The sequence below is a fragment of the Dendrobates tinctorius genome, unplaced genomic scaffold (assembly GCF_039654945.1).
Source record: "Dendrobates tinctorius isolate UK_male_01 unplaced genomic scaffold, ASM3965494v1 ptg000004l, whole genome shotgun sequence".
NCBI lineage: Eukaryota > Metazoa > Chordata > Amphibia > Anura > Dendrobatidae > Dendrobates > Dendrobates tinctorius.
This window is the reverse complement of record NW_027361672.1, coordinates 351,458-377,703: the sequence shown is the minus strand read 5'-3', so window position 1 is coordinate 377,703 and position 26,246 is coordinate 351,458. Positions and strand designations below refer to the sequence as shown.

The window sequence follows — 26,246 nt, the reverse complement described above, 5'->3', positions numbered from 1 at the left end:
TTGTGTCATTCATCAACGGTCGGCGGCTGCAGGACGCACTGAAAAGAAAAAAGTTCCAAAAATCGAGCGATCAAGTACTGATCAGCGCTCAGAGGCAGAAGTAGGGAATGGAAAGGAGGACAAAGGGGTGAGAGGGGTATTGTAAAAGATCAGGGATCAGAAATGGATCAGGGAAAGAGCAGGAACATCTTCTTTGTTCGTGATCAACAGGAACACCAGCAGTGATGACACAGGCTTGAAAGTCTGTGGCACCACAAGGCCCAGCACAGTGCGACCGCAGTCTTAGTGACTGCTCTCCTTATGTCTGGAAGCCGGAATGAGGAGGTACAGGGCGATAACTTAAAGTTCAGAAAGTGTCTGCATTCTGATTGGTGCAATCGACAATAATGTTAATCGCACCAATCAGAGCTGGCCCTGGTGACGCCGCCGGTGCTAGGCTCCAGCCTCTGATTGGTGCTCGTAGGCTGGACATCAGTGTTTTCGGGCAATTTAATTGCCCGAGAAGCTGAAAAGTTCAGTTTAAGGACAAGTTAAAACACACAGGTTCAATGGTGCCGACTTTCCTTTTTCTCTCCACAGTGTAAAAATCACATATGTGATTTTCTGGATTTTATTTTTAGATTCTGTCTCTCACAGGTGAATTGTATCTACAATAAAAATTATAGACCTCTCCATTCTTTGCTGGTGGGAAATCTTGCAAAATCGTCCGTGTATCAAATATTTTTTTCCCCCACTGTCAGTGAGTAAAATAAATAAATAAATAATAATACATTTAGAACTAGAAATTCACTCTATGAGCACCATCTTGGCGCATTGGCAGAAAGCGGTCCTAGAATGTCAATAGGACAGGTGCCTGTACAGGAACATATGTCCATCCCCTCTTTTGTATAGGAAGATGGCTCCCTGAGGATATTCTCCTCTAATACTGCAGATACCAGGGGGCTGAGGCTAAGAAGAGGCTGCTCACACTTCGGTCCACTGTCTTTTTCAGTGCAGAGTGGCTGCTGTGACCTTGAGATCACTTGACAGCACATGATATAGGTTACCTCCAGGTCACAGCAGCAGAGATTCCTGCTGCACATGCTCGCTGCCACCTCTCCTTCTAGCTTTCTAGGACAGGGTTCTGTCAGTATAACATGACTGCGACATTTTTAATTGTATAGTGTTTCTTTCTCTAGACACAAGTGTACTTGGCTATTAATGTGGTTGTTAGCAGCCCCTGCTTAATTAATTCATGACTCCATAGAAAATAAAATCAAATTATACTTACCTACCACAGCTGCACCATTGCAGAATTGACGGTGCTGCTGTTTTCTTGCATGTGACCTGGCCATATTTTGTCACATGACCTCTGCAGTGGGTCAGTAGCCACGGATTGGTCTTGTATGGGCAGTGTCTGAATTAATTGTCTGCGCCGGCACAGAAGATCAATTCAGACACTGCCCATACAAGGGCAGACAGTGTTTTCTTAACCACTCGATCGCACAACGTACGTGGGGGATTACAGCGCCGACCAGGTCAGAATGACGATGATGGGAGGGGGGTGATAGTATAATGAAGTGAGGAAGCTGTGATTTCTTCCAGGCAACGCACACCCCGGAGCCTGGAAGAAATCATTAACATAACAGATTATAAATCAATTTTTTAATGCTTGCACCACAGGTATGAGGCATACAGTTAAGACTGGTTTAACTATTCAATTACCTGTATGCCCATAGTAATAGATAAAAATCATCCAGGAGTGACAGATTCCCTTTAAAGTCCCCGTCACACACCGCGATCTCGCTAGCGAGATTGCTGCTGAGTCATAAGTTTTGTGACGCAACAGCGATCTCACCAGCGAGATCGCTGTGTGTGACATCTATCAGCGACCGGCCCCCCTACCGGGTATCGCTGATCGTTCTTGAAAGCTCTGGACTTTTTTTGGGTCGTTGGTCTCCCGCTGGCCAGCACGCATCGCTGCGTGTGGCAGACGGGAGAGCAGCGAGCTGGAGCTGGTAACCAAGGTAAACAGCGGGTTTCTAAGCGCCGCGTTTAGAAACCCTCTGTGTACCTTAGTTACCAGCGCGCTGGTGCAGGGAGCTGGTAACCAAAGTAAACAGCGGGTTTCTAAGTGCCGCGTGGCGCTTAGAAACCCGCTGTTTACCTTGGTTACCAGCTCCCTTCACCAGCGCGCTGGTATCTAAGGTACACAGCGACGCGAGCGCTCGTCGTCGCTGGTGCTGATCGCTGGTGAAGCTGCCTGTTTGGCAGCTCACCAGCGATCATGTAGCGACATACCAGCGATCCTGACAAGTTCATATCGGTCAGGATCGCTGGTGAGTCGCTATGTGTGACGGGGCCCTAATAGTTTTCATTTTTATAATTCATAAAGAATAAATTGAATGAACAGAAGAGAAATCAAAAATAAAATAAATATTTGTTCACCCTTTGCCTTCAAAACGGCATCAGTTCTTCTAGGTGCAAAGACAGTTTTTTTTTTGTAGGATTGTGGTCAAGTGTATGAGTAACCAATTATATGAATCAGGAGAAAATTATCACCTTTCTCATATGTAGGTTGAAACAAAGTCATTAACAGAAACAGCTGTGTAGATGTCACTCTGTGACGGTGTAAGGAAGTGGAGGGGGGAATTAAACTGTCGCTCAAACTGGGACTCTTATCTATCCCTGTCCCTGTGGTACTCTTGATGGTAGAGAGGTCTGAGTCTCTGATCTCACTATGCTCCTATTAATTCCTTGGTCTTTCCACCTCCCACACCCCGGGGAGCCTGGGACAGAAATGTAATGTGAACAAGACACACAAGACAAAACAGGAATAAAAGAAACCCTCTATCATACAAAAGCACCAACCAACAATATGGAGGAGAATGAGGACAAGGAGGAATAAACTAAACGGGTAACAGGGACCAGGTGATAAACACACATGTACAACATAACACCTCCATAACAACTTTTCTTCAAAACACTTATCTCAAGCACACCGCACAAGAAGATGAATCCCCAATAGCAGCAACAAACTCCTATTCAGCATAGCGTCTCCTAAGCGCGAGGAAGCAGAACTTTGACTGGCAAGACAGAGAAGGTCTGGCCAGGTTTTATAGGAAGTGTTAATGACCAGATCAGAAGCAGCTGAAATAGAGCTGCATGTTTCTGACCAGCATAGAATGGGTCGTTAACCTCTTCAGCACCAAAATAAACCAAATTAATTTAATATGGGATTCAAACACACAGGCTAAATGGAAGATCTGCGATTCACAATGCGCAGTGATCTTCTACCCCCAGATCTCCCAGGTTGGCATGACACATTTGTGGCCATAGAAGGCTTAAAGTGAGGAATAGCCAAATTGTGCTCCAATTGTGAGTTTATGAAAGACCGTTTCATATCACAGGTCATACACCATGGCAAGTCTGAACATAGCAACAAAAGATAATGTAGTTAGTCTGCATCAGCAAGGTTTCTCCCAGGCAAAGATTTAAAAGAAAACAACTGAGGTTTCAATATGTGCTGTTCAATGCTCTTTTAAAGAATCATCAAGAAATGGACAATGTAGACTCAGTGCTCGACCAAGGAGACTTAGTGCAGCTGATAAATGTGCATCATGTTTTCCTTCAAAAATAAGAAGTCCAGCTGTGCCATCAGTTCAGTACTGGCACCAACCAAGTGGGGCTGAACTACACCATCTACATCAGAGTAGTCTGGCTCGATGTTGTATTCATAGAAGGATTCTTGCCAAAAAGCTATACTTTCAACATTGAAACAAAACCAAGTAACTCATGTGTTCCGAAAAACGTAGGCGCTGGGATGCTGAACAATTAACACTGGTGTTCTAGACTGAGGAGTCAAAATCTAAATTATTTGTCTGTCTCTGAAGGCAGATTGTTCAAGAAAGTTCCTAAGAACTGTACAAGAACGAGTGTCTGCAGGCAACATTAAAGAATTAGGTTTCTTGCAAGTTTTGGGGCTGCATTTTAGCATTTGGAGAATGTCAGAATTATTGGTTTTCTTAATGCTACAAGGAGGTCGTAGTGAGGAGAGAGCTTGATCTGATAAGGTTTTCGGAGCACGCTCGTGTAAATAGAGTATCTTTGGCGTGCTCAGATACTATGTTCGAGTCGCCGTGGCTGAATGTCTCGTGGCTGTTCAACAGCCTCAACACATGCAGGGATTGCCTAACAAACAGGCAACCCCTGCATATGTTGCGGCTGTGAAATAACCGCGAGACATGCAGCCACAGCGACTTGAACATAGTATTCAAGCAACCCGAAGATACTCTACACGAGCGTGTTCGGATAACACCTTTTCCGAGCACGCTAGCTAATCACTAGTAGATAGTTATCCATCATGGACTACCATCAAGGACGCGTCTGATTTGCTCCAAATTTATTCTGCTAAAAACTGTCTTCAAAGAAGAACAAGTATTCCTGAAAGTGATGATATGACCTTCAGAGTTTTGATCTCAACATCGAGTCTGTGAAAATACCTGGAGACAGAAGGATTTGCACAAGACTACCTCAACAGAAGATGTGTTGTAAGATCTCCCAAGATTTTTGGAACAACTTTTCTGCCTAGTTCCTTCAGAAACAGTGTGCAAGTGTGCCTAGAAGAATTGATTCTGCTTTTATTCTAAGGGTGGTGACACCAGATATAGTTTTGATTTTAGATTTCCTTTTTGTTACCTATTTTACTTTCCATTTTCTTTATTGATACAAATAAATGATTAACTTTTCTATTTTTGAAAGTTTTCTTCATTTACAGAGTGTTTTCCACACCTGCCTAAAACTTTTGCATAACACTATAAGAAAAATATTCAATATTATTTATTTTTGGTGCAAATTTAATTCTAATAAAACCTTTTTTTCCTGTCCTATATAGGCATAATTGTGTGTTCATTCTAATCCGGCTGAGATGACCTTTCTCTTAGGCATGAACGTTGCATTCTAATCAGTTGTGATTTAAATCTACAGTCCTAAGTGACTGAAAGTCCTGCCATGCCCAATTACCATCTTCCTTAACTCTCCATTAATAGCATAAACTATCCCCATCTGATTGGTGAACTCCACCCTGGAATACTTGCCCTGTGGACTCTTACAATGAATTGGGAGATGATGTGATCAAGCAACTGTGTCTATAGTTTGTCACAATCCCTTTTTTTCCTGCATACAATCACAGAGATGGTCAAATAGTGTACACAATATTGATTGATATAACACTGTTTTGTGGTTTGTTTCAAGGTTAGCTGCCTATGAATTGTCCTTGCAATGACTATTCATCAATTAATTGTGATAGCCCAAGGTAATTTTCAAAAATACTCATTGCCTGTCATGTATCTATTTCAAATTAATTTCTTCCCATCCAGGCTTCAGACATTATATAGAAGAATATATTTTGTATCTGTCCAGACTAATAAATATTGTAAAATCTTTTTTTTAATAAATATTTGACACTAATTGTTGAAATGATTGTTGAGCACAGTAACTTGGTTCACCTTTAGCATGGCCAACAGATTAGTGCACTTTCCAACTTATTGTTTTCCAACTATTTCACCTCTTTAGAGATTCGAAGGTGCACTGAATCGTTTGGCTATACCATGGATTCACTGTGTGCCTGTACTTGTTTAGCAATGTGAAGCTGGCTCTTTTCCCTGTCCCTTCACAATGACCTTTGTTCTGTTTAATGCAGCTACTGTAGATGTGGTCCCTTTTCTGGGATAATAAGCCCCACTCTGGTCCCCTTCCGGGTATAAGGAGCCCCACCCTGGTCACCTTCCTGAGATAATGCGCCCCACCCTAGTCCCCTTCCTGGGATAATGTGCCCTATTTGGGTATAATGTGCCCCATCCTGGTCCCCTTCTTGGGGTAATGTGTGTCTTCATGGTAGAATGTACCCCATCCTGGTCGACTTCGTGGGATAATGTGCCCCATACTGGTCCCCTTCTTGGGATAATGTGCCCCATCCTGGGAACCTTACTAGGGTAATGTGCTATCATGGGCCCTTTCCTGAAGTAACATGCCCCATCCCGTTCCCCTTCCTGGGGTAACGTGCCGCATCCTGTTCCCCTTCCTGGGGTAACGTGCCGCATCCTGTTCAACTTCCTGGGGTAACGCGCCCCATACTGTTCCCCTTCCAGGGGTAACTTGCCCCATCCTGTTCCCCTTCGTGGGGTAATGTGCCCGTCTTGTTCACCTTTCTGGAGTAATGTACCAGTTTTGATCACCTTCCTGAGGTAATGTGCCCTGTTATGTTCTTCTCGAGTACATGATGAAAAAAATAAACAATTATGCCCACCTACCTTCATTCCCACGCTTTGCGACATCCTCTTCTATACTTGACATAACTTAATTCGGCGTCACTGCCATGTGCCCCCAGTCATGGGCATGCCGATGTCAGTTGTTGGCTCCCTGCGTTGCAATACATGCAGCCTGCCCCTCAGAGGACAACGGGTCCCATGCACATCAATACATTTCAGCTGAATGTACGTCCGAGGGTGTACATCCAGTTGAAATAGTCGCTGGTGCTGGCAGGGAACCCTCCACCTCCAGGCCCCAGTGCAGCTGCAACAGCAATATGTCTGCCCGTGAGTGTGTCATCTGAAGTGTTGCTCTACATTGAGTAATGTCCTTTACTCCCAGTGATGTGGTCTCTAGGTCTGCTTTGAGCTTTGCCTAGCAAACACAGCCGTTACCGTAATTAATCATTTGGGAGTCTGAAGGAATTTGTAATATGTAATTACAATGGGAGAACTGAAGTGCCTATATATAGCATGAGGAAGGAAGTTTCTCTGTGTCTTGCCTTCTGCTTTTACCTACTTGTTCATTTCAGACAGTGGGCTAATAACTAAGGCCTCTTTCACACTTCAGTTTTTTGTGTCAGTTAAAATCCGCCAAAAAGGCGGAAAAGCGGATCCGTTCCTAACTGATGTGAACGAATGCCACAGGATCCGTTTTTGACGGATCTACAGAATGAAGAATTTTAAAGGAACCGCTGGAAGGAGAGAGAGAGAGAGAGAGAGAGATCCTTTCCCGGACATCCTTTCACTGGGCATGCGCAATGGAAAATGCGGATCCAACAACAAAAAAAACATTGCAAGGTCCGTCCAGGCATGCCGGCGGACACAAAAAATTTGCCGGATCACATCCGTCAAGATCCGCCAGTAATGCAACTCAATGGGTAAAAAAACGGATCCGCAAAAAAAAATGGCGGATCCGTTTTTTTCAAAACCTGGCGGATTTTGACTGATGGTCAAAAACGGAAGTGTGAAAGAGGCCTAAGGAATAAAGATCTTGGCATGTGATAAGGCTTAAAATGTTAAGACTTTGAGTAAAACGTTCCTCACTCTCACAGCCCATATAATAGCAACTCTGCAGCGCACTACTACATAGTCACTGCTCGAAAAATCCACTTCTCTGTTGTTTATTGCCTCTCAAGATCAGTTTTTCCATGTTCTAACTACAAATGCAAGCACTGGAATTGACTGCCCTTATGCAATATAGGAGGCGATCTGGCAGCCACCCATCATGTTTGGAAATCAGACTGTTGCAGCAAATGCTTAGCTTTCGTAACTCATAATATTTCATTCACGGCCAAAGGTTTTTGAAAGTAGAGGAGACATGCAGTGCGAATCTGTAAGGGTATAAATCCATATCATATAATCGCCTTCACATTGAAAGCCGTCAACATTGATAGAATATAGACTGATGTAAATTTTGCTCACAAGTCTATGTTGGGGTTTCTGTTTATAGCCCTGAAAAACAAGACTAAAGGAAACCTGTCACCATTATTGTCCCATATGAGATACGACCAGTACCTTTCAGCCATGATACACAGCTTTCTAATATGCTGTATATATGCCCCCAATGCAGTTCCTAACAAAAGAAAAACATCTTTTATTATACTTTCCTAACGGGCATCAATGGTTTTGTCCAGATCTGTGCCTTGCCACTATTCTGTCTCTGAGCTCCATGACCAGTTCCTTTGACCTCATGATTCTCATTTTGTCTGACATGCCCTGTGAGCTGTGAGGTCTTATATAGACAGGTGTGCGCCTTTACAAATCAAGTCCTGTCAGTATAATTAAACATAGCTGGACTCTAATGAAGGAGTAGAACCATCTCAAGGAGGATCACAAGGAAATGGACTGTATGTGACTTAAATATGAGTGTCTGAGCAAAGGGGCTGAATACTTATGACCATGTGATATTTCAGTTTTTCTTTTTTAATAAATTTGCAAAAAATGTCTACATTTCTGACTTTTTTTCAGTCAAGATGGGGTGCAGATTGTACATTAATGAGAAAAAAATGAACTTTTTTGAATTTACCAAATGGCTGCAATGAAACAGAGTGAAAAATTTAAAGGGATCTAAATAGGGCTGTCACATTATAGAAGGATCATCTTTATTCTCATTTGCACAAGGAAAGACTAGAAGCAATAAGATGAAACTGAATAGGAGGAGGCACAGATTAGATATTAGAAAAAACTTTTTGACAGTGAGGGTGATCAATGAGTGGAACAGGCTGCCACGAGAGGTGGTGAGTTCCCCTTCAATGGAACTCTTCAAGCAGAGGTTGGACAGACATCTGTCTGGGATGTTTTAGTGAATCCTGCTGTGAGCAGGGGGTTGGACCAGATGACCCAGGAGGCCCCTTCGAACGCTACCATTCTGTGAGTCTACTTTCCATACCCACTGTATACAATATGTGCATGTGTGTATGTATATATATATATATATATATATATATATATATATATATATATATATATATAATATACACACATATTGTATACAGTGGGTACGGAAAGTAGAATCATAGAATATATCTTGCTTTTGGTGCAGCTAAATACTCAAGAAGCTGAAATGTATTGCTTTTGGAGGAGCGCCACCTCGGCATTTTCTTCCCGACTGTTTAGAGTTGCCTCCATTTATCACTTTTTCTCTTCCTTTCATATAGCCTTTTCTTTTATATCAGCATACCTAAAGACTGTAAGCCTAATGTAAACTTTAAGAAAATCATTGTCTGGCAAAGACTTGCTTATTTGAAAGGCAAAGCAGAACATTACATGCCTGCCTGATTTCTACTTGTCATGGCTACCACACCCCAAATGCTTTATGAAATTAAGATCACAAGCTGCAGGCATCTTTAATGCACTCGAAATGCCGATCAATGGCTGAATCCCTCTTGGCAGCCACACTTGGTTTACTTTTTTTTTTCTAGGAGAATTAAATATGCTAGAGAAAATAGAAGAAAATCAATATCTGCACAATGTGGCTTTTTATCCATAAATACATACCATGTAACATTAGGAGACTGAAAAAAGTATAGAGGGACATTACAAAGATAAGGTGGGCTGTGATTACCTTACTGTTGTCTGTTTCAGATTTAGGAAGTGATTTTTCTGAAGGTCAACCCCTTCACCTCCCCAGCCTGTTTTCACCTTCATGGCTAGGCCAAATTTTACAGTTCTGACCAGTGTCAATTTAGGGGGTAATAACTCTGTATCGCTTCAGCAGATCCCACTGATACTGAGAATGTTTTCTTGTGACATTTTGTACTTTATGATAGTGTTAAAATTTGTTCGATAAGACTTGTATTTATTTGTGAAAAAAAAATCAGAAATTTGGTGAAAATTTTGCAATTTTCAAACTTTCAATTTTTATGCCCTTAAACCAAAGCGATATGTCACACAAAATAGTTAATAACATTTCTCACATGTCTGCTTTACATCAGCACATTTTTTGAAACATAAAATAAATAGGAAGCTAGAAGGGTTTAAAGTTGACCAGCAATTTTCAAAAGTTTCCACCAAAATTTATAAAACCATTTTTTTTTTGGGACCACATCACATTTGAAGTGACATTGAGGAGCTGATATGACAAAATAACCAAAATTGACACCATTCTAAAAACTGGACCCCTCAAGATGCACAATTTCACATTCAATAAGTTTATTAACACTTCAAGTACTTTACAGGAACTTTTACAATGTGGAAGGAAAAAATTAACATTTAACTTTTTTCACAAAATTTTTTACTTTAGATCCTATTTTTTTTATTTTCACAAGGGTAACAGGAGAAAATGTACGTTAAATTTTTTGTGCAATTTCTCCTGAGCATGCCGATACCCCATATGTGTGTGAAGGGAAAGAGCGCCGTTTCACTTTTTGAATACAAAATTGGCTGGAATCATTAGCAAATGCAATGTCGAACTTGGAGAGCTCTTGATGTGCCTAAACATTGGAAATTCCCTCTACAAGTGATGCTACTTTGGAAACTAGACTCCTCAAGGAATGTATATAGATGTGTGGTGAGCATCTTGAACCACCAGATGCTTCTCAGAAAGTTTAAAATGTTAAGCTTTGAAAATTTAAAACAGAAAAAAAATCACATTTTTTCCCACAAAAATGTTATTTTAGCCTCATTTTTTTTCATTTTCAAAAGGTTAACAGGGGAAAATGGACCCCAAAAATTGTTGTGCAATTTCTTGTGAGTACGCTGATGCATTGATGGGCTCAGAAAGGAAGGAGTGACAATTTGGAATTCAGACTTTGATAGAATGCTCTGCGGGTGTGATGTCACGTTTTGAGAGCCTCTGATGTGCCTAAAGAGTAGAAGCCCCCCACAAGTCACCCAATTTTGGAAACTAGACCCCTCAAAGAATTTATCTAGACATGTGGTGAGCACCTTGATTCCCCAGGTGCTTCACGGAAATTTATAACATTAAGCTATGAAAACAAAAATCAATTTTTTTCCTCAGAAATGTTTTTAACCACAAATTTTTTATTTTCACAAGTTTAACAGGAGAAAATAGACCCCCCCAAATTGTTGTGAGTACGCCAATACCCCATATATGAGGGTAAAGTACTGTTTGGTCGCATGGCAGGGGCTCGGTGGGAAGGAGTGCCATTTGATACAGAATTTTACAACGCTGATCTGTGAAAACGGGGGGGAAAAATTTCCCACAAAAAATGTTGTTTTAGCTCTAAATGTTTTTAATTTTCACAAAGATAGCAGTAGAAAATGGACCGCAAAACTTGTTGGGCACTTTCTCCTGAGTGCACCAATACTCCATATGTAGTCGAAAACTACTTTTGAGGCGGAATGCAAAACTGAGAATGTAAAAAGCGCCATATTGGAATTCAGATTTTGCTGGAATGGTTCGAGGGTGCCATGTCACATTGGCAGAGTCCCTGAAATGCCAGAACAACAGAAACCCCCATATATGACCTCATTTTACAAACTATACCCACCAATTAATTAATTTAGAGGTGCAGTAAGCATTTTGACATCACGTGCCTTGCAGAATTTTATTTTGGGCAGTGGAAAAATAATAAATTACATTTTTACCTCTAAAATGTTGCGTTAACCCCAAGTTTTTAATTTTTCTAAGGGCTAATCGGAAAAATGGATCTCAGTTTGTTGTTTAAAATTTCTCCTGAGTGTTCCAATGCCCTACATGTAATCGGGAAATACTTTTCAGGCACAGTGCAAAGCTCAGAAGGCAAGGAGCGCCAGATTTTACTGTTATGGATTGTGGGTGCCATGACCTACTGGGAGAAGAACCCCTGAGGTGCCAGAATAGCAGAACCCCCCCCATAAGTGACCCCATTTTACAAACTACACCTCTCAATGAATTTACATAGGGGTACAGTGATCATATTGACACCACGAGTGTATCACAGAATTTTATACTATTGGGCAATGAAGAAAAAATAATTACATTTTTACCACTAAAGTTTTGTTGTAGCCCCAAAATTTACATTTTTACATTGGAAAGTGGATAAAAATGGCACCAAAATTTGCCCCACAGTTTATGCTGAACGTGGCATTGCCCCTTATGTGGCTGTACAGTACTGCTTAGCCGTGCAACGAGACTTGGGAGGAACGGAACGCCATTTGCCTCCTTGAGTGGAGATTTTCCTAGAATAGTTTGTGGACTCCATATAAAGATCCCCTAAGTGCTAGGAGAGCAGAATCCCCCCTTCAAGTGACCCCATTTTGGAAATTATAACCCTTTGGGAATTTATCTACAGATGTAGTAATGATTTTGCCTCCAAGGCTTGTTTTCCAGAAACAGGCACCAGTGGATGTTACCGAGTGAAACTGTAACCTGCAGTTGTTGTGCCCAGCTCATGCTTCTGGAGATACGCATCTGTAACTTAGGTGGGCTCTCATCGCTACAGAAATGCCAAACATGGGCGCTTAATGTGGTTTTGGCACACTGGGGCTCAGAAGGGAGCAGACATTTGAATTTGGGAGTGCAGAATTGGTTGGATTTCTTTTGGGGGGAGCTTTTCCAGTACCTTTGTACTACCAGTACTTATATTTCCATTGACAGATGACGGACCTGAGTGGGGAGTTGCTTTTTTTATGGATTGAGTTGAAGCTTTTATTGGGCACATTTGACATAACATTTAGGCTAAATCCACACTAGGCTTTTTTGTAGCGTTTTTTCAATGCAAATTTTCAGCTGAAATTTTACAGAACCAGCAACGTCTCTGAGATTTCAGAAATCTCGTGCACACAGCTTATTCTTGTCATCAGGATTGTGTGCATTGCATTTTATTTACACAATGGAGCATGGTCACTTCTTTCAGCGTTTTTTCAGCGTTTTTCACCCATTAAAATAAATGGGTGGTGAAAAAACACACCTAAACTGTAGGTATCAGGATTTGCTGTGTTTTTTGTGTGCCAATACCTGATACTAAAGAATAAGACTTCTAGCATGCCAAAACCGCAGCAAAAAAAGAAAAAAAACGCAAGAAATCATGCTTTTTTTCCTTCCAAGAGATCAGGTTTTCTGCAGAAAAAAAACGCTGAAAAAATGCCTAGTGTGAACTTACCCTTACGATCACATTTATCCGGCACTCTACACTGAGCACTTACTTTGGGGTTTCCATTTAAATCTCCGCGTTACATGATTCAGATGAAACCCTCGAGGATCCATTCCCTTTAATGAGGCAGCAGAGTTACTCAGGACACCGTCTGGCCTCTGTTCATCGGTGTCTTTTTTTTTTTTTCCTGAGGTGTCCAAAACCGTGGCCGACGGCAGTTTTACGCACGCCTAAGAAGACAGTTACTGCCGCATCACAGGTCAGATGGCGTCCACAGTGCCTCCATCTGCCTCATTATAGGGAATCTTCTGTACAGGGCTCTGTCTGAATCACGTATTTCAGAGATTTACACGGAAGCTCTGGCAGCAGGTGAAGAATTGGTTTTATTTTTTTACGCCGTTCCTCGTGCGGCGTAAGGGATTAGACAACTTTATTCTTCGGGTCGGTGCGATTACAGCGATACCACATTTATATGGTTTGTTTGACTGCTGTCACACACTAAAAGACGCTTTTTTTTCTTTTTGCAATAGCTAGTTTTTGCATCACCACATTTTGAGAGCTATAATTTTTCCATATTTTGGCCCACAGTCATGTGAGGTCTTGTTTTTGTTGGGACGAGCTGACGTTTTTATTGGTACCATTTTCGGGCACATGACGTTTTTTGATCGCTTTTGTATTCTGATTTTTAAGTAGAAAAAACAGCAATTCAGGAATTTCTTTTGGGGGGGACGTTTACACTATGTCCGCGTGTGGTAAAATTGATAAGGCTGTTTTATTGTTTGGTCAGTACGATTACAGCGATACCTCATTTATATCATTTTTTAATATTTTGGTGCTTTTACACAATAAACTATTTTATAGAAAAAATTATTATTTTTGCATCGCTTTATCCTGAGAGCTATAACTTTCTTATTTTTCCGGTGATGAAGCTGTATGGAGCTCGTTTTTTGCCTGACAAGATGATGATTTCAGCGGTACCATGTTTATTTACATTCATCTCTTTGATCACATTTTATTCCACTTTCTGAAGGGGTTAACTAGTGGGACAGTTTTATGTGGCAGATGGTTCCGGAAGGGGAGATACTAAACGTCTACTTTTTTTATTTATTTTTCTTTACATAAAAATACAAATTTATCAGTACAATATATTTTTATTTTTTTTTTATTATTTTCTGATTTTTTACAATTTTATTTTTTTTTAAGTTTTTTACTTAGTCCCTCCATGGGACTTTGACTTTTTAGCAGTCTGATCACAGTTATAAGGCATAGCAATGCAGGAGAATTGCTATGCTTTGTAAGGCCGGGGTCACACTGGCGAGGAATACGGGAGAGTGAGAGGCGCTAAAAGCACGCATTAGACACGGACCAATGATTCTCTATGGGGTCCCTCGCACCAGCCGTATATTTCTCATCCGTATTCTACGCTCTGTGCCACTCGCAGCATGCTGCGATTGTCAGCGTACTACGCCCGTAGTACGCCAATGCAAGTCTATGGGTGCGCAAAAAATACGGATTACACACGGACCACACATGTGACTTGCGAGAAATACGCACCAGGTGTCTTTTAGAAAAGCCGGCAATTTAGTGCCTATACAGTAAACTCACACTGACAGGTTTAATAAACGAAAGAATAGATATAGACACATAGAATACATATATATATATATATATATATATATAAATATATATATATATGCATTCTATGTGTCTATATCTATATATCTATTCTTTCTTTTCTTTATTAAAACTGTCATAGGGCTCCATTATATGTCCATTTTGCAAGCCTGCGAGAAAATCTCACCATACGGATGCCATACGGATTGCATACGGATGCTGACATGCGCAAAATACGCGACCACACCTTGATTACGGATGACATACGGAGCACTGTTTAGGGGTCTGTCATCCGTATTACGCATGTAAAATACTGACTGTATTTTGCGCAGGTTAGTGTGACCCCGGCCTAACTGTCAGTTCTGCACTGACACAAGTTAGTTAGATCATGGACTACACATGGTCTAACTAACTTGCTAATGCTTGGTGACCTGGATGTTGTCATGACCTGATCGGGCCCGCAATGATGTCAGGGGGGCGCCAATCGGAGTACAAAGTGGGCTCCCTACCTGGCAGTGAATTCTAGGTGTTGAACTATATTAACTGAACACCTGGTGGTGATTGATGTGCATGCAAAATCGCCTGGACGTACTCAGTACGTCCACGGTCGGGAAACACTTCAAAACCAGGACATACTGAGTATGTCCAAAGTCAAGGAGGGGTTAACACCACAGTTATATTGCTTTATTTTCGGTTCTAGTAGAAGAAAGTTAATAAATGGCTAATTTCCTACTTTGGGAATAAATTTCATTGAGAGATGTTTTTCTACATAAACTCCACTCATAAATACTGTCTACTCTCTCTTTAAAGGGAATATATCATCAGCAGCATATTGTAGAGTCTGATTCCAGCGATGTGTTACTTACTGGGCTGCTTGCTGTAGTTTTACTAAAAATCATTGTTTTATCACCAGGAGATTATAATTAGAGGACTAGTAGTCCTTTTCCAATATAGTCCTCCATATTCATGAGTTCTGCATAACCTCGCCCCCCACTACTGATTGGCAGCTTTCTGCCTATGCACAGTGTGCACGACCAGCTGTAAATCCGTGGTGTGGTTGGGGTATTCAAAGAACTGACAGAGTTGCCGCCATTCCAACATTGATAGCGCTTGTAGAGAGCGGCTTATCAATAATAGCCAGACAAAAATAGCTATAAAAAATTACATCTTAAACTTTTTTTTTTGTTACTTGGAGATACTATTTTGTCTAACAATGTTAAGATGACTGCTTAAGGGATCCGAGTGGTTCTCAAGCTGGACCCTATTTTGCCTACCCATGTTATATCCAAATACTACGCGAATAATTAATGACGTTAAAGAGTCTGAATGATAAAGTGCTTCATTTGCAATACAAACGGGTTTGCAAATAATATTCCTGTGTCAGTGAGCTTTTCAGATACACATTTGCCAGTTGTAATTATGTGTATGGTGTGTGGGGTTACATGAAGCAAAGAAAACATTCCTGTTATCTGGAAAAAGCAAAGTATGAATAGTTAGTAGTTATCTTACCAAATGTGCATGATATTTGTCTGTCTGAGCAGTTTTAGCCAATTAGGCCAGGTTCATATTGCGTTCGGGTGCTGCGTTTAACACACCCGTTACATAGCGGCAATAACGCTATGTAACGGATGCGTTAGCGCACCCATAGACGGCCATAACGTAGCGCATCGCCAATGCATGTTATAATTGGCATGCGTTAGCGATGTACCCTCATTCTGTGACGGACCCTCGGACGCGGTCTGCAGCATCCGAGGGTCCGTCACTGCTAGCGCAAATGGAGCATCTGCGCTAGCGCGATCGCATAACGTGATCAGAAAAAAGAGTGGCATTAGCACAGTCCGTATAACGCATGCGTTGAAGAGACTGCTCTAACACAATATGAACCCGGCCTAAGCTGCCAATACAAACGACCTTTTCTTCCTTGCTTGATCCTTGAGAAAGGGGAGGTGAGCGAAACATCTCAACAGTTGTGGACGACCGGTCCCAGCTGCAACGTCTCTGCTAAACATGGCTAGAATCGCCCTTCATGCCTCCTGTAAATGGGCGAACTTTATTCATATGGATTGGGCAGACCAGCAATAGGGATGTGAAACTAAAAGCTAAGGGTCCGTTTATATGAACCAGTGAACGGCACGATGCAACCTCCGATCGGGAAACTTACCGATAGTCAGTTGCTTGCACTCGTTTCATTAGGTGATCAGCAGCCTGTTTACACGGTAAGATAATCATGATAAAAGCATTCTTAACACTCGTTAATGATTATCTTCCAGCGTAAATTCCCCTTAACTTGACCAGCTCCTTTTTCTTCTGAATTCATATTTCATCAGACTCCATAGGATATGTTCCAACGGTCAGTAAGTATTGCGGGTTGAACTCTGCATACATCTGCAGAGTCCAACCTGCAGCGACCATATGTTACAACATAGTGGATTCTTCACTATGCGTCCTGAGACGCTTTTGGCTTCCTTGCAGAGACGCACATGCGGCGCATCTTTCCAGACTGCAGTGTGTCAACTTATGAGGCGGAGACATTCCCGTCTTCGCTGTGTAAATTAACCATTCACTATCATTACATGCATTAAAACCACATTATCTTTTTAGTTACATGCGTATTAAGTGCGGGAGCGTAGCTCACTATGCATGTGTACTAATTTAAATAATTTTTTACATTGTTTCAGCCGGAGGATTGCGTACCCTGCGGTTCTCGCGAAGAGCTGAGTTGACTGCGAGAACTGCAGTGCACGTGACCGCCAGTGACCGAGCTATCTCCAGTCATCAGCTTCAAGCTCCGCTGTGTCTGGATGTCAGGCTGAGTGGTGGCATAATGCCATTGTTCAGCCAAATTCATCCAGTTGCAGCAGAGCTGGACTCGTCTTTGGACAGGATGTATATCTTCTCAGCGAACAGGTATGGTATACTCTACTGTTTCTTTTTTATTTTATTTGTCTTCCAGGAGATCGAGGGCATCGGTGGAAATAGGCAATGCAGTAAGCATGGTTTAATTAAGATCTATTAAAGGAGTCTGTGTCATTATTTCAAATAAAGGACATTATTCTGGCTGTGTCTTTATTTACCATAAAACTATAGGATTAGTAATGGATAGGTGTCTTATAGACACTTCTCCATTACTAAACTGTGGGCTTGAAGTCACCAGACAATAGAAAGGTGACATCAACCCCACAAATATTACCCCACTTGCCACCGCTACAGAGCAAGTGGGAAGAGCCGGGTAAAGTGTCACAATTGGTGCATCTTTAGATGTACCAATTGTGGGGCGGCTGCGGGCTGCTATTTTTAGGCTGGTGAGGGCCAAAATCCATGGGCCTCACCAGCCTGAGAATACCAGGCTGCAGCTATCTGCTTTTTACTTTGCTGGTTAACAAAAATAGGGGAACCCCACGCTATTTTTTTTGGAGAGGATCCCCTATTTTTTCTAACCATCCAAGTCAAGCAGACTGCTGCGACCTGGTATTATGAGGCTGGTAAGGTTCATGAATATTGGAAATACCAGCCCCAGTAGTCTGCTTTACTCTGGCTGGTTAACATATATAGTGGGACCCCACACCATTTTTTTTGTTTAATTATTATTTATTAAAAAGGAGGGGACCTGTCTCTGTGCTTTCCTCCACTTCCTGTGTCATGTACTTCACCATTATTTAAATTAGTACACATGCATAGTAAGCTGAGTTCCCTCACTTAATACCCATGTGATTAGGAAGATAATGCGGTTTCACCGCATGTAAAGATAGTGAATGGGTAATTTGCGCAGCTACATAAATTGACATTCGATGCTGTGGAAAGACGCGACGCATGTCCGTCTCTGTGGGTGAGCCCGGGCATCGGTGCACGCATAGTGGGCATGGGATTTCTTGAAATCCCATACACTATGCTGTAACAGCTGGACGCTGTAGGTTGGACATTGCGGATGTACGCAGCGTCCAACCCACAGCGTTTACTGACCGTGGGAACATATCCCCAATATAACTGCAAACAGGAAATCATTTTTTTTCCTTCCCAGAAGCCAACTTTCAACAAGCTTTATTTCAAGTGACAAAAAAACGCATGCAATGAAAAAACGCATCAAAAATGCATGTAAAAAAATGCAGGTGACCTGCCAGTGACCTCAGATGCAGATTTGGTGCAGATTTCACCTGCGTCAAATCCTGAGCAAATAGTGAGCCATTCCTGATTGTGTGCACATATCCATATTGTTATGGGATCTCACTGAAATCTGCCGACATCTAATGTCATTGTGGTGACTCAATACAGTTTGGTTGAGGAGTATGATCACAATGTAAATCAATTATTTTTCTTTTCATTATTTGCGAGTCAACCAGGTGCTGCAAAATGGAATCTTTAATGTATTAATGTATCACCTAAGCATGAGCTATTTGTTTCCAGTTGCTATTCTGTTGCCCAGCCTATAGCAAATTCATGTTGGATGTTGGAGTAACGCAACTGGCTCCTAAGGCTTAGTGTTCTATGTCCTGATTATTATTTAGACTTCTGCTGATTTTGCGTTTTTTCTTTCTTTTTTCTCTTTCATGTTTCTGATGATCCACCTAAACTTCTTTGTTCTCTGGAATTATTGCTCTCTGTAGAAAACCACCAAAGGTAAGGGTTTTACCGTCTGTTTTATTAAATTTGTACTAGGCGTAGGCTTGTTTTCAGCAAACATATTACTACTGTTGAAGTAAATAGGAGCTGATCTTCAGTACCCGGGAACAGCCACTGCCCAGTGAATGGAGCTGCACTGTTCATCTTCAATATCTGTATATATAGATATGGTAGCTGCCGGAGCTGTCGATAGTTGATCGGTGGGATTGCAGAAGTTTAGGGCCCCTACTGATTTTGCCATAGTTCTAGTGGATAGGTCACCAATACCTTAAATCTGGAAAACCTCTTGAACACTAAGGAGCACTTTGTGCATTCTGCTTTGTCCCGAATGACAGAATTTCCATATGTTCAGAATAGAAAAGCCAAAATCGGCCTTGTGGCATGGGACTATTCCTTGGTGGTACTCTACAGGAAATCCTATGTGTATCGAACATACCCTCTGAGTGTATTGCAGCAGATGCCTATGTCCCCTTACTCTTTCTTGTCATTGTTTTGTGATGACTTCTCATATAAGGCAGCATCACACGACCATGCCAACCATCACAAGGTGCATTGTAATGTATGCTCTGGGACATTACTGCATCAGATACTGATTAAGCGCTGCAGTTACATCATGGGATGGATAAGTCGCCATTAGTAATAATGACAACAAGAAATAGTGGGGATAACCAGTGACTGTGCTGGAACAGCGCAGAATTGTAAAGATTAGTATTTGCTTATTTTTATAACACTGTGAACCTGTAGATGTCGATTCTTGGGGATCAGAAAGCCTAGTGTCTTTGTGGTGACAGCCTTTACTGAAGCTATGAGCCAGACCATTATTTCATCTCCTTCTCCCCAGCTCATGTTGCTCTGACTAAGGCCTTATTGTACAGAATATTATAAACCTTGACATTTTAATCAGCCCATTACAGTTTGATATAAATCTCTGGCACAAGACATTAAAGTGTATGTTCCTGTGGACATAAAAGAAAAATGAAATGCAGTACTCACTATGAAATCTTTCTTCCATTCAAAAGTTGGTTTTCATTCCCAGTGGAAAATGAACATTAAGGCTAAGTGCACACGTTGCAGAAAATTTCTGCTCAAAAACCTGACTCCCTTCCCAGAAACCGCACCTATTTTTCCGCGGCGGTTTTTGCGCGTTTTTGATGTGGTTTTTTCCGCAGTGGTTTCAAAATGCATGAAAGAAGCCAAAACCGCGGAAAAATCTGCAAAATTAATGAGCATGCTGCGTATTTTACCGCGATGCGGTTTTTCGCGGTAAAAAGCGCATCAATGTGCACAAAAGTGCAAAATGCATAGAAATGACTGGGAAGCTTATTTTTAGCGGTTTTATAGCGGTTTTATAGTGAAAACCGCTAAAAAAAAAAGCTAAAAAAACGCTGTGTGTGAACACAGCCTTACAGTCATGTAAGAGATAACGTAGTGTGTGCTAGATATGTAATGTTAATGACCCCGCCATGAAAAAGCGCAATCAATCTATGTGCACCATTTCCCAAGGAATGAGGCTAGATATACGGTAAGACTCTGTTCACACTTTTGCATTTTTGTTTTCTTCTGTGTAGAACAGAAAAATCTTCTGATGGGCATGCCAAACATTTAGCCTGCCATATGCAATGATTTGCTTATTGGCTCCTTTTCCAAAAACAACATACACAGTATAGATTTTTTCCAGGATGTTTTTTTTTGTACAGGTTGAAAAAAGTTGTGCCAATCTGTGTCAGACAGCTGGTACCTAAAGGAGAGGCTTTTGGCATATTTCCAAGCTATTGTGCCCTATGGATACACTAGGCCATTGATGGCAAACCTTTTAGAGACAGAGTACCCAAACAGCAACCCAAAACCCATTTATTTATCACAAAGTGCCAACACAGTAATTTCACCTGAGACTGAGGCAGACATCATAGAAGACTTGTAAAATACCTGCACACACGCACGCACATACACTGCCTGCCCTCTGCAAAATACACACACTGCCCCCTGAAAAATACACACACACACAGTGCCTCTCTGCAAAATACACACAGGCACTGCCCCTTGAAAAATACACACACACACTGCCCCTCTGCAATACACACACTGCCCCCTGAAAAATACACACACACACACACACACACACACACACACTGCTCCTCTGCAAAATACATAAACACACACTGCCCCTCTGAAAAATACATAAACACACACTGCCCCTGAAAATACACACACACACTGCCCCTCTGCAAACTAGTCACACACACACTGCCCCTGAAAATACACACACACACACACACACACACACACACACACACTGCCCCTCTGCAAACTAGTCACACACACACACACACACTACCCCTCTGCAAAACACACACACTGCCCCTCTGCAAAATACCCACACACTGCCTTTCTGCAAAATACACACCACACACACAACACACACTGCCCTTCTGCAAAATACACACATACTGCCCCTCTGCAGAATATACACACCACACGCTCGCAAACACACTACCCCTCTGCAAAATACACACACTGCTCCTCTGTAAAATATATACACACACACACACACACACTGCCTCTTCACAATATTTACACATACTGTATACACACAGTCCCACTGAATAAATCACCCCCCCCCCATCCCCAACACACTGCCTCTGTCAAAACTGTGCCCCCTTTCACAATGATCCATGTAATGTTCAGCTCCTCCTGGAGCTCTTACCTATGCCCACGCTGTCTCTGCTACTCTGCGGCCCTGGTGCAGGCGGCAGTGTGATGAGGTCAGTAACGTGACTGTTATCACACGGCTGCACATCGGACCCAGGGATGACAGGCGCTCCTCGGCCCCAGTCCCGGCACAGCACTGTTCAGATGTCCTTTTGTCTTTTAGACGCGAATACATTTGAGCAAGAGAAGGGAGCGGCGTGTGTGCACGGTGGCGGGCCTGGCATGTGTGCCTACAGAGAGGGCTCTGCCTGCCTCCTCTGGCACGCGTGCCATAGGTTCACCACCACTGCACTAGGCGTATAAGGAAGCATTTCGTCAGACATGTGACAAATGTACAACTTTGCTCAGTGTGAACATGGCCTAAGGGGCTGTGTCCAACCTCCATTCCTCTGATAAAGGTGTACTTTGATAAAATTCTGCATTTCATCAGGCGTAAACGATCTGGTAAGTCACTGAAGATCGGGCAGAGAAGAAGGAGCACATTGCTGGTGTGTGCTGCACATATCATTTAAATCCTCCTGGAATTTCGTGGGATGAGTCAAATTCTTTCAGCAGCTGCTTCACTATCAGACATGATGGCAAAGACCACAGAAATGGTTTTCTCCTCTCCGAGAGCAAATATTCGTGACCTATAATTGTTAGCTGGAGCTTTCCCTGCCCTTGCATAGTCAGTGCAAAATTCCACATCTTTTTTAGCACCCAAGTACTAAATGATGGTTATAGAGTGTTTAGATTTACAGTTGTGAATACAAGATATAGGTACGTGTTACACACAAGTCTGCGTGTGCAGGGGCCGGCTTCAAGGCACATTGCTAGAGTATGGCACTATTAAAAGGGTAACCGTCACATTAAATTTTATTTTGTAAATCATTAGTACACCTGAAAATAATCAACTTTGTAATATATCTTATTAGAGAAATCTGCTGCTTTCGCTACCAAAATTGATCAGTCATTATCAAAATTCGCAGTTCTGAGGTAAAATCTGTATTTAGTGAAGACTGACTTTCTCATGACTGAGATAGATGACGGTGGCTACTGATAAGATTCTAGGCAGATGGAAGGAGCTCTGCCTGTATCTCCTCGCATGCAGATAGAATCTTATCAGTAGCCATTTCCATCTAGCTCCGTAATGGGAAAGCCTGTCTTCACTGAATACACATTTTACCTCAGAATTGCGAATTTTGGTAATGACTTGAAATTTTGGCAGAGAAAGAAGAAAATCTGTCCAATAAGATATATTACAAAGTTGCTTATTTTCATGTGTACTATTGATTTACGAATTAAAAATTAAAATGACGGTTACTCTTTAACCCCTTTATCCATACATCCAAGTCGCCTGGTACTGAACGACCTTGGACGTATGGATACGTCACGGCAATCACCCGCGCATAAGGGCTGTGTTGAGTACACGATCACCAACGGGTGTCATCTGATTCTGACAGCTGACACCTGGCTCTCAGTGCCAGAAGCACTCCCTGCACTTTAACTCCGTAAATACTGTGATCTAAATCGGTCGCAGCATTTAGGGAGCGGGCAGAGGGAGCAGCAACGTCATCGCGGGAGCCCAATTGTTGCTATGGTGACCCGATGTTGTCATGACAAAATCCGGGTCACCAGAGCTAGCAAACTTGCAAAGTAAAAAAGTGAAATAAAAAAAACTTACAATAATAATATATTGTACCCATTAGTGATGAGCAAGTATACTCATTACTCGAGATTTCCTGAGCATGCTTGGGTGATCTCCCGAGTATTTTAGCATGCTCGGAGATTTAGTTTCTGTTGCTGTAGCTGCATGACTTGCGGCTGCTAGACAGCCTGAATACATGTGGGGATTATCTGTTTGTTAGGAAATCCCCTCATGTATTCAGGCTGGCTAGCAGCCACATATCATGCAGCTGCGGCAGCAGAAACTAAATCCCTGAGCATGCCAAAATACTCGGGAGATCATCCGAGCATGCTCAGGAGATCTCGAGTAACAAGTATACTTGCTCATCACTAGTACCCATAAATAAATATTTTTATGAAAAAAAATATGAACAATAAAAGTACACGTATTTGGTATCGCCGCGTCCGTAACGACCTGATCTATAAAACTGTTTTAGTGAACACCGTAAAAAATATATATGAAAAACAAGGCAAAAAACAATGCTTTATCATAACGCTCATCATCATATACCATCATCATAATACCATTGTCATCAACAAAAAGTGGAATAAAACGCGATCAAAAGACAAATGTAAATAAAAATGCCGCTGAAAACGTCATTTTGTCTCGCAAAAAAACAACCCGTCATACAGCTCCATCAGTGGAAACATCGAAAAGTTATAGCTCTCAGAATAAAGTGATGCAAAAATACTTATTTTTTTCTATAAAAGTTTTTTTTGTGTAAAGGAGACAAACCATAAAAAGCTATATAAATGGAGTATCGCTGTAATTGTACTTGCCCGAAGAATAAAGCTGCCATATCAATTTTACCACACGCAGAATGGCATAAAGAAAACTCCCAAAAAACAATTCCTGAATTGCTGGTGTTCGTACATTCTGCCTCCCAAAAATTGGACTAGAAAGTGATCAAAAAATGCCATGTGCTCGAAAATGGTACCAATAAAAACGTCAGCTCGTCCCGCAAACAACAAGCCTCCATATGACTATCGGACGAAATATGGAAAAATGATAGCTTTCAAAATATGGTGATGCAAAAACTAGTTTTTGCAAAAAAAAAGTGTGTTTTAGTGTGTAACAATAGCCAAACAGAAAAAAACTCTATAAATCTGCTATTGCAGTAATTGCACCGAAAGATGAAGTCATGTAATCACTTATACCGCAAAATGAACGACGTAAAAATAACTAAATGTGATCCCAAACATTATGTAAAATGTTCATAACAAAAGTTTCAAATCAATTCACAAAAAAAACCCCAAGTCCCCACTTAGGTTCGTTATCTGTAACGGGGCTTCCACGTTACGGGTAGCACCAAGGCTCTGAAAAAGTGTTATGTCTCCTCGCTCCCCCAAAAGAAATCCAACTAATTCTGCGCTCCCAAATCCAAATGCCCCCCTCTCTTCTGAGCCCCACAGTGTGCCCAAACCACAGTTTGTGTCCACATGTTTGGCATTTCTGTAGTGAAGAGAGCCCTCCTAATTTACAGGTGCATGTCTCCAGAAGCACGAGCTGGGCATTACAAAGTACTGGTCATTACAACTGCAGTTTGCAATTTTCACTCAGCAACATCCACTGCTGCTTGTTTCTGAAAAACACCCATGGCATCAAAATTGTAACTACACCTGCAGATAAATTGCCAAGTGGTATAATTTCCAAAATGGGGTCACCTGAGGGGGGATCCTGCTCTTCTAACACTTGGGGGCTCTGTATATGGAGTCTGCAACTATTCTAGGAAAATCTGTGCCCCAGGAGGCAAATAGCGCTCTGTCCGTCCCTCCTGAGGCTAAGCAGTACTGTACAGCCATATATAGGGTAATTCTACCTTCAGCAGAAATTGTGGGACAAATTCTGGTGCCGTTTTACCCATTTCCCACTGTGAAAATGTAAAATCTCTGTCTAAAACGTAATTTTGTTGGTAAAAATGTAATTATTTTTTCTTCACTGCCCAATGGTATAAAATTCTTTCTCCCACCTGTGGTGTCAATGTAATCACTGTACCACTAGATGAATTCATTTAGAAGAGTAGTTTGTAAAATGGTGTCTCTTATGCCGGGGTTCGCACTTGCGTGCACTTGAGTGTAATGCGAGAAACTCGCATCAATACCCGGCACTGCCGCCGGCACTTGGACCGAAGTGTGTGGCTGCATGTATTTCTATGCAGCCGCACACTCTGGTCCTGAGTGCTGGTGACAGTGCCAAGTAATGATGCGTGAGTTTCGTGCATCACACTCGCAAGTGTGACCCCGGCTTTATGGGGGTTTCTGCTATTCTGGCACCTCAGGGGCTCTGCCAGTGTGACTTGGCATCCTCAAACCAGTCCTTTAAGATCTTGCCTTCTAAGCTTTGCATTGTGCCTCAAAAGTAGGTTTTGACCACATATGGTGTATCAGCGTACTCAGGAGAAATTGCCCAAAAAATTTTGGGTTCCATTTTCTACTGTTACCCTTGGAAAAAATAAAAATGTTAGTGGTAAAATAAAATTTTTGTGTGAAAAATGTGATTTTTTTATTTTCACGGCTCAACGTTATAAACTTCAGTGACGCACCTGGGGATTCTAAGTGCTCGTATCTGAATACATTCCTCAAGGGGTCTAGTTTCCAAAATGGGGTCACTTGGGGTCTTTCCGCTGTTTAGGCAGATCACCACTGTTCAGGCACATCAGAGGCTCTCCAAACGCGATACGGCGTCTGTTAATTATTCCAGCAAATTTTGTATTCAAAAATTCAAATGGTGCTCCTTCCCTTCCGAGCTCTGCTGTGTGCCCAAACAGTGGTTTTCCTCCATATATGGGGTATTGGTATGCTCATGAGAAATTTC

At 41.8% G+C, this 26,246-nt stretch overlaps 1 protein-coding gene across 5 annotated transcripts in view; it reads left to right on the top strand.

The window, feature by feature from the left end:
* KIF13A (kinesin family member 13A) overlaps positions 1-26,246 on the top strand; it is a 330,019-nt gene that overhangs the window by 103,030 nt on the left and 200,743 nt on the right. For all 5 annotated transcript variants that reach the window (XM_073566095.1, XM_073566092.1, XM_073566093.1 and 2 more), the window contains exon 3: positions 19,042-19,054. In XM_073566095.1, the coding sequence (XP_073422196.1) occupies positions 19,042-19,054 (13 nt within the window). The remainder of the gene's footprint in view (positions 1-19,041; positions 19,055-26,246) is intronic.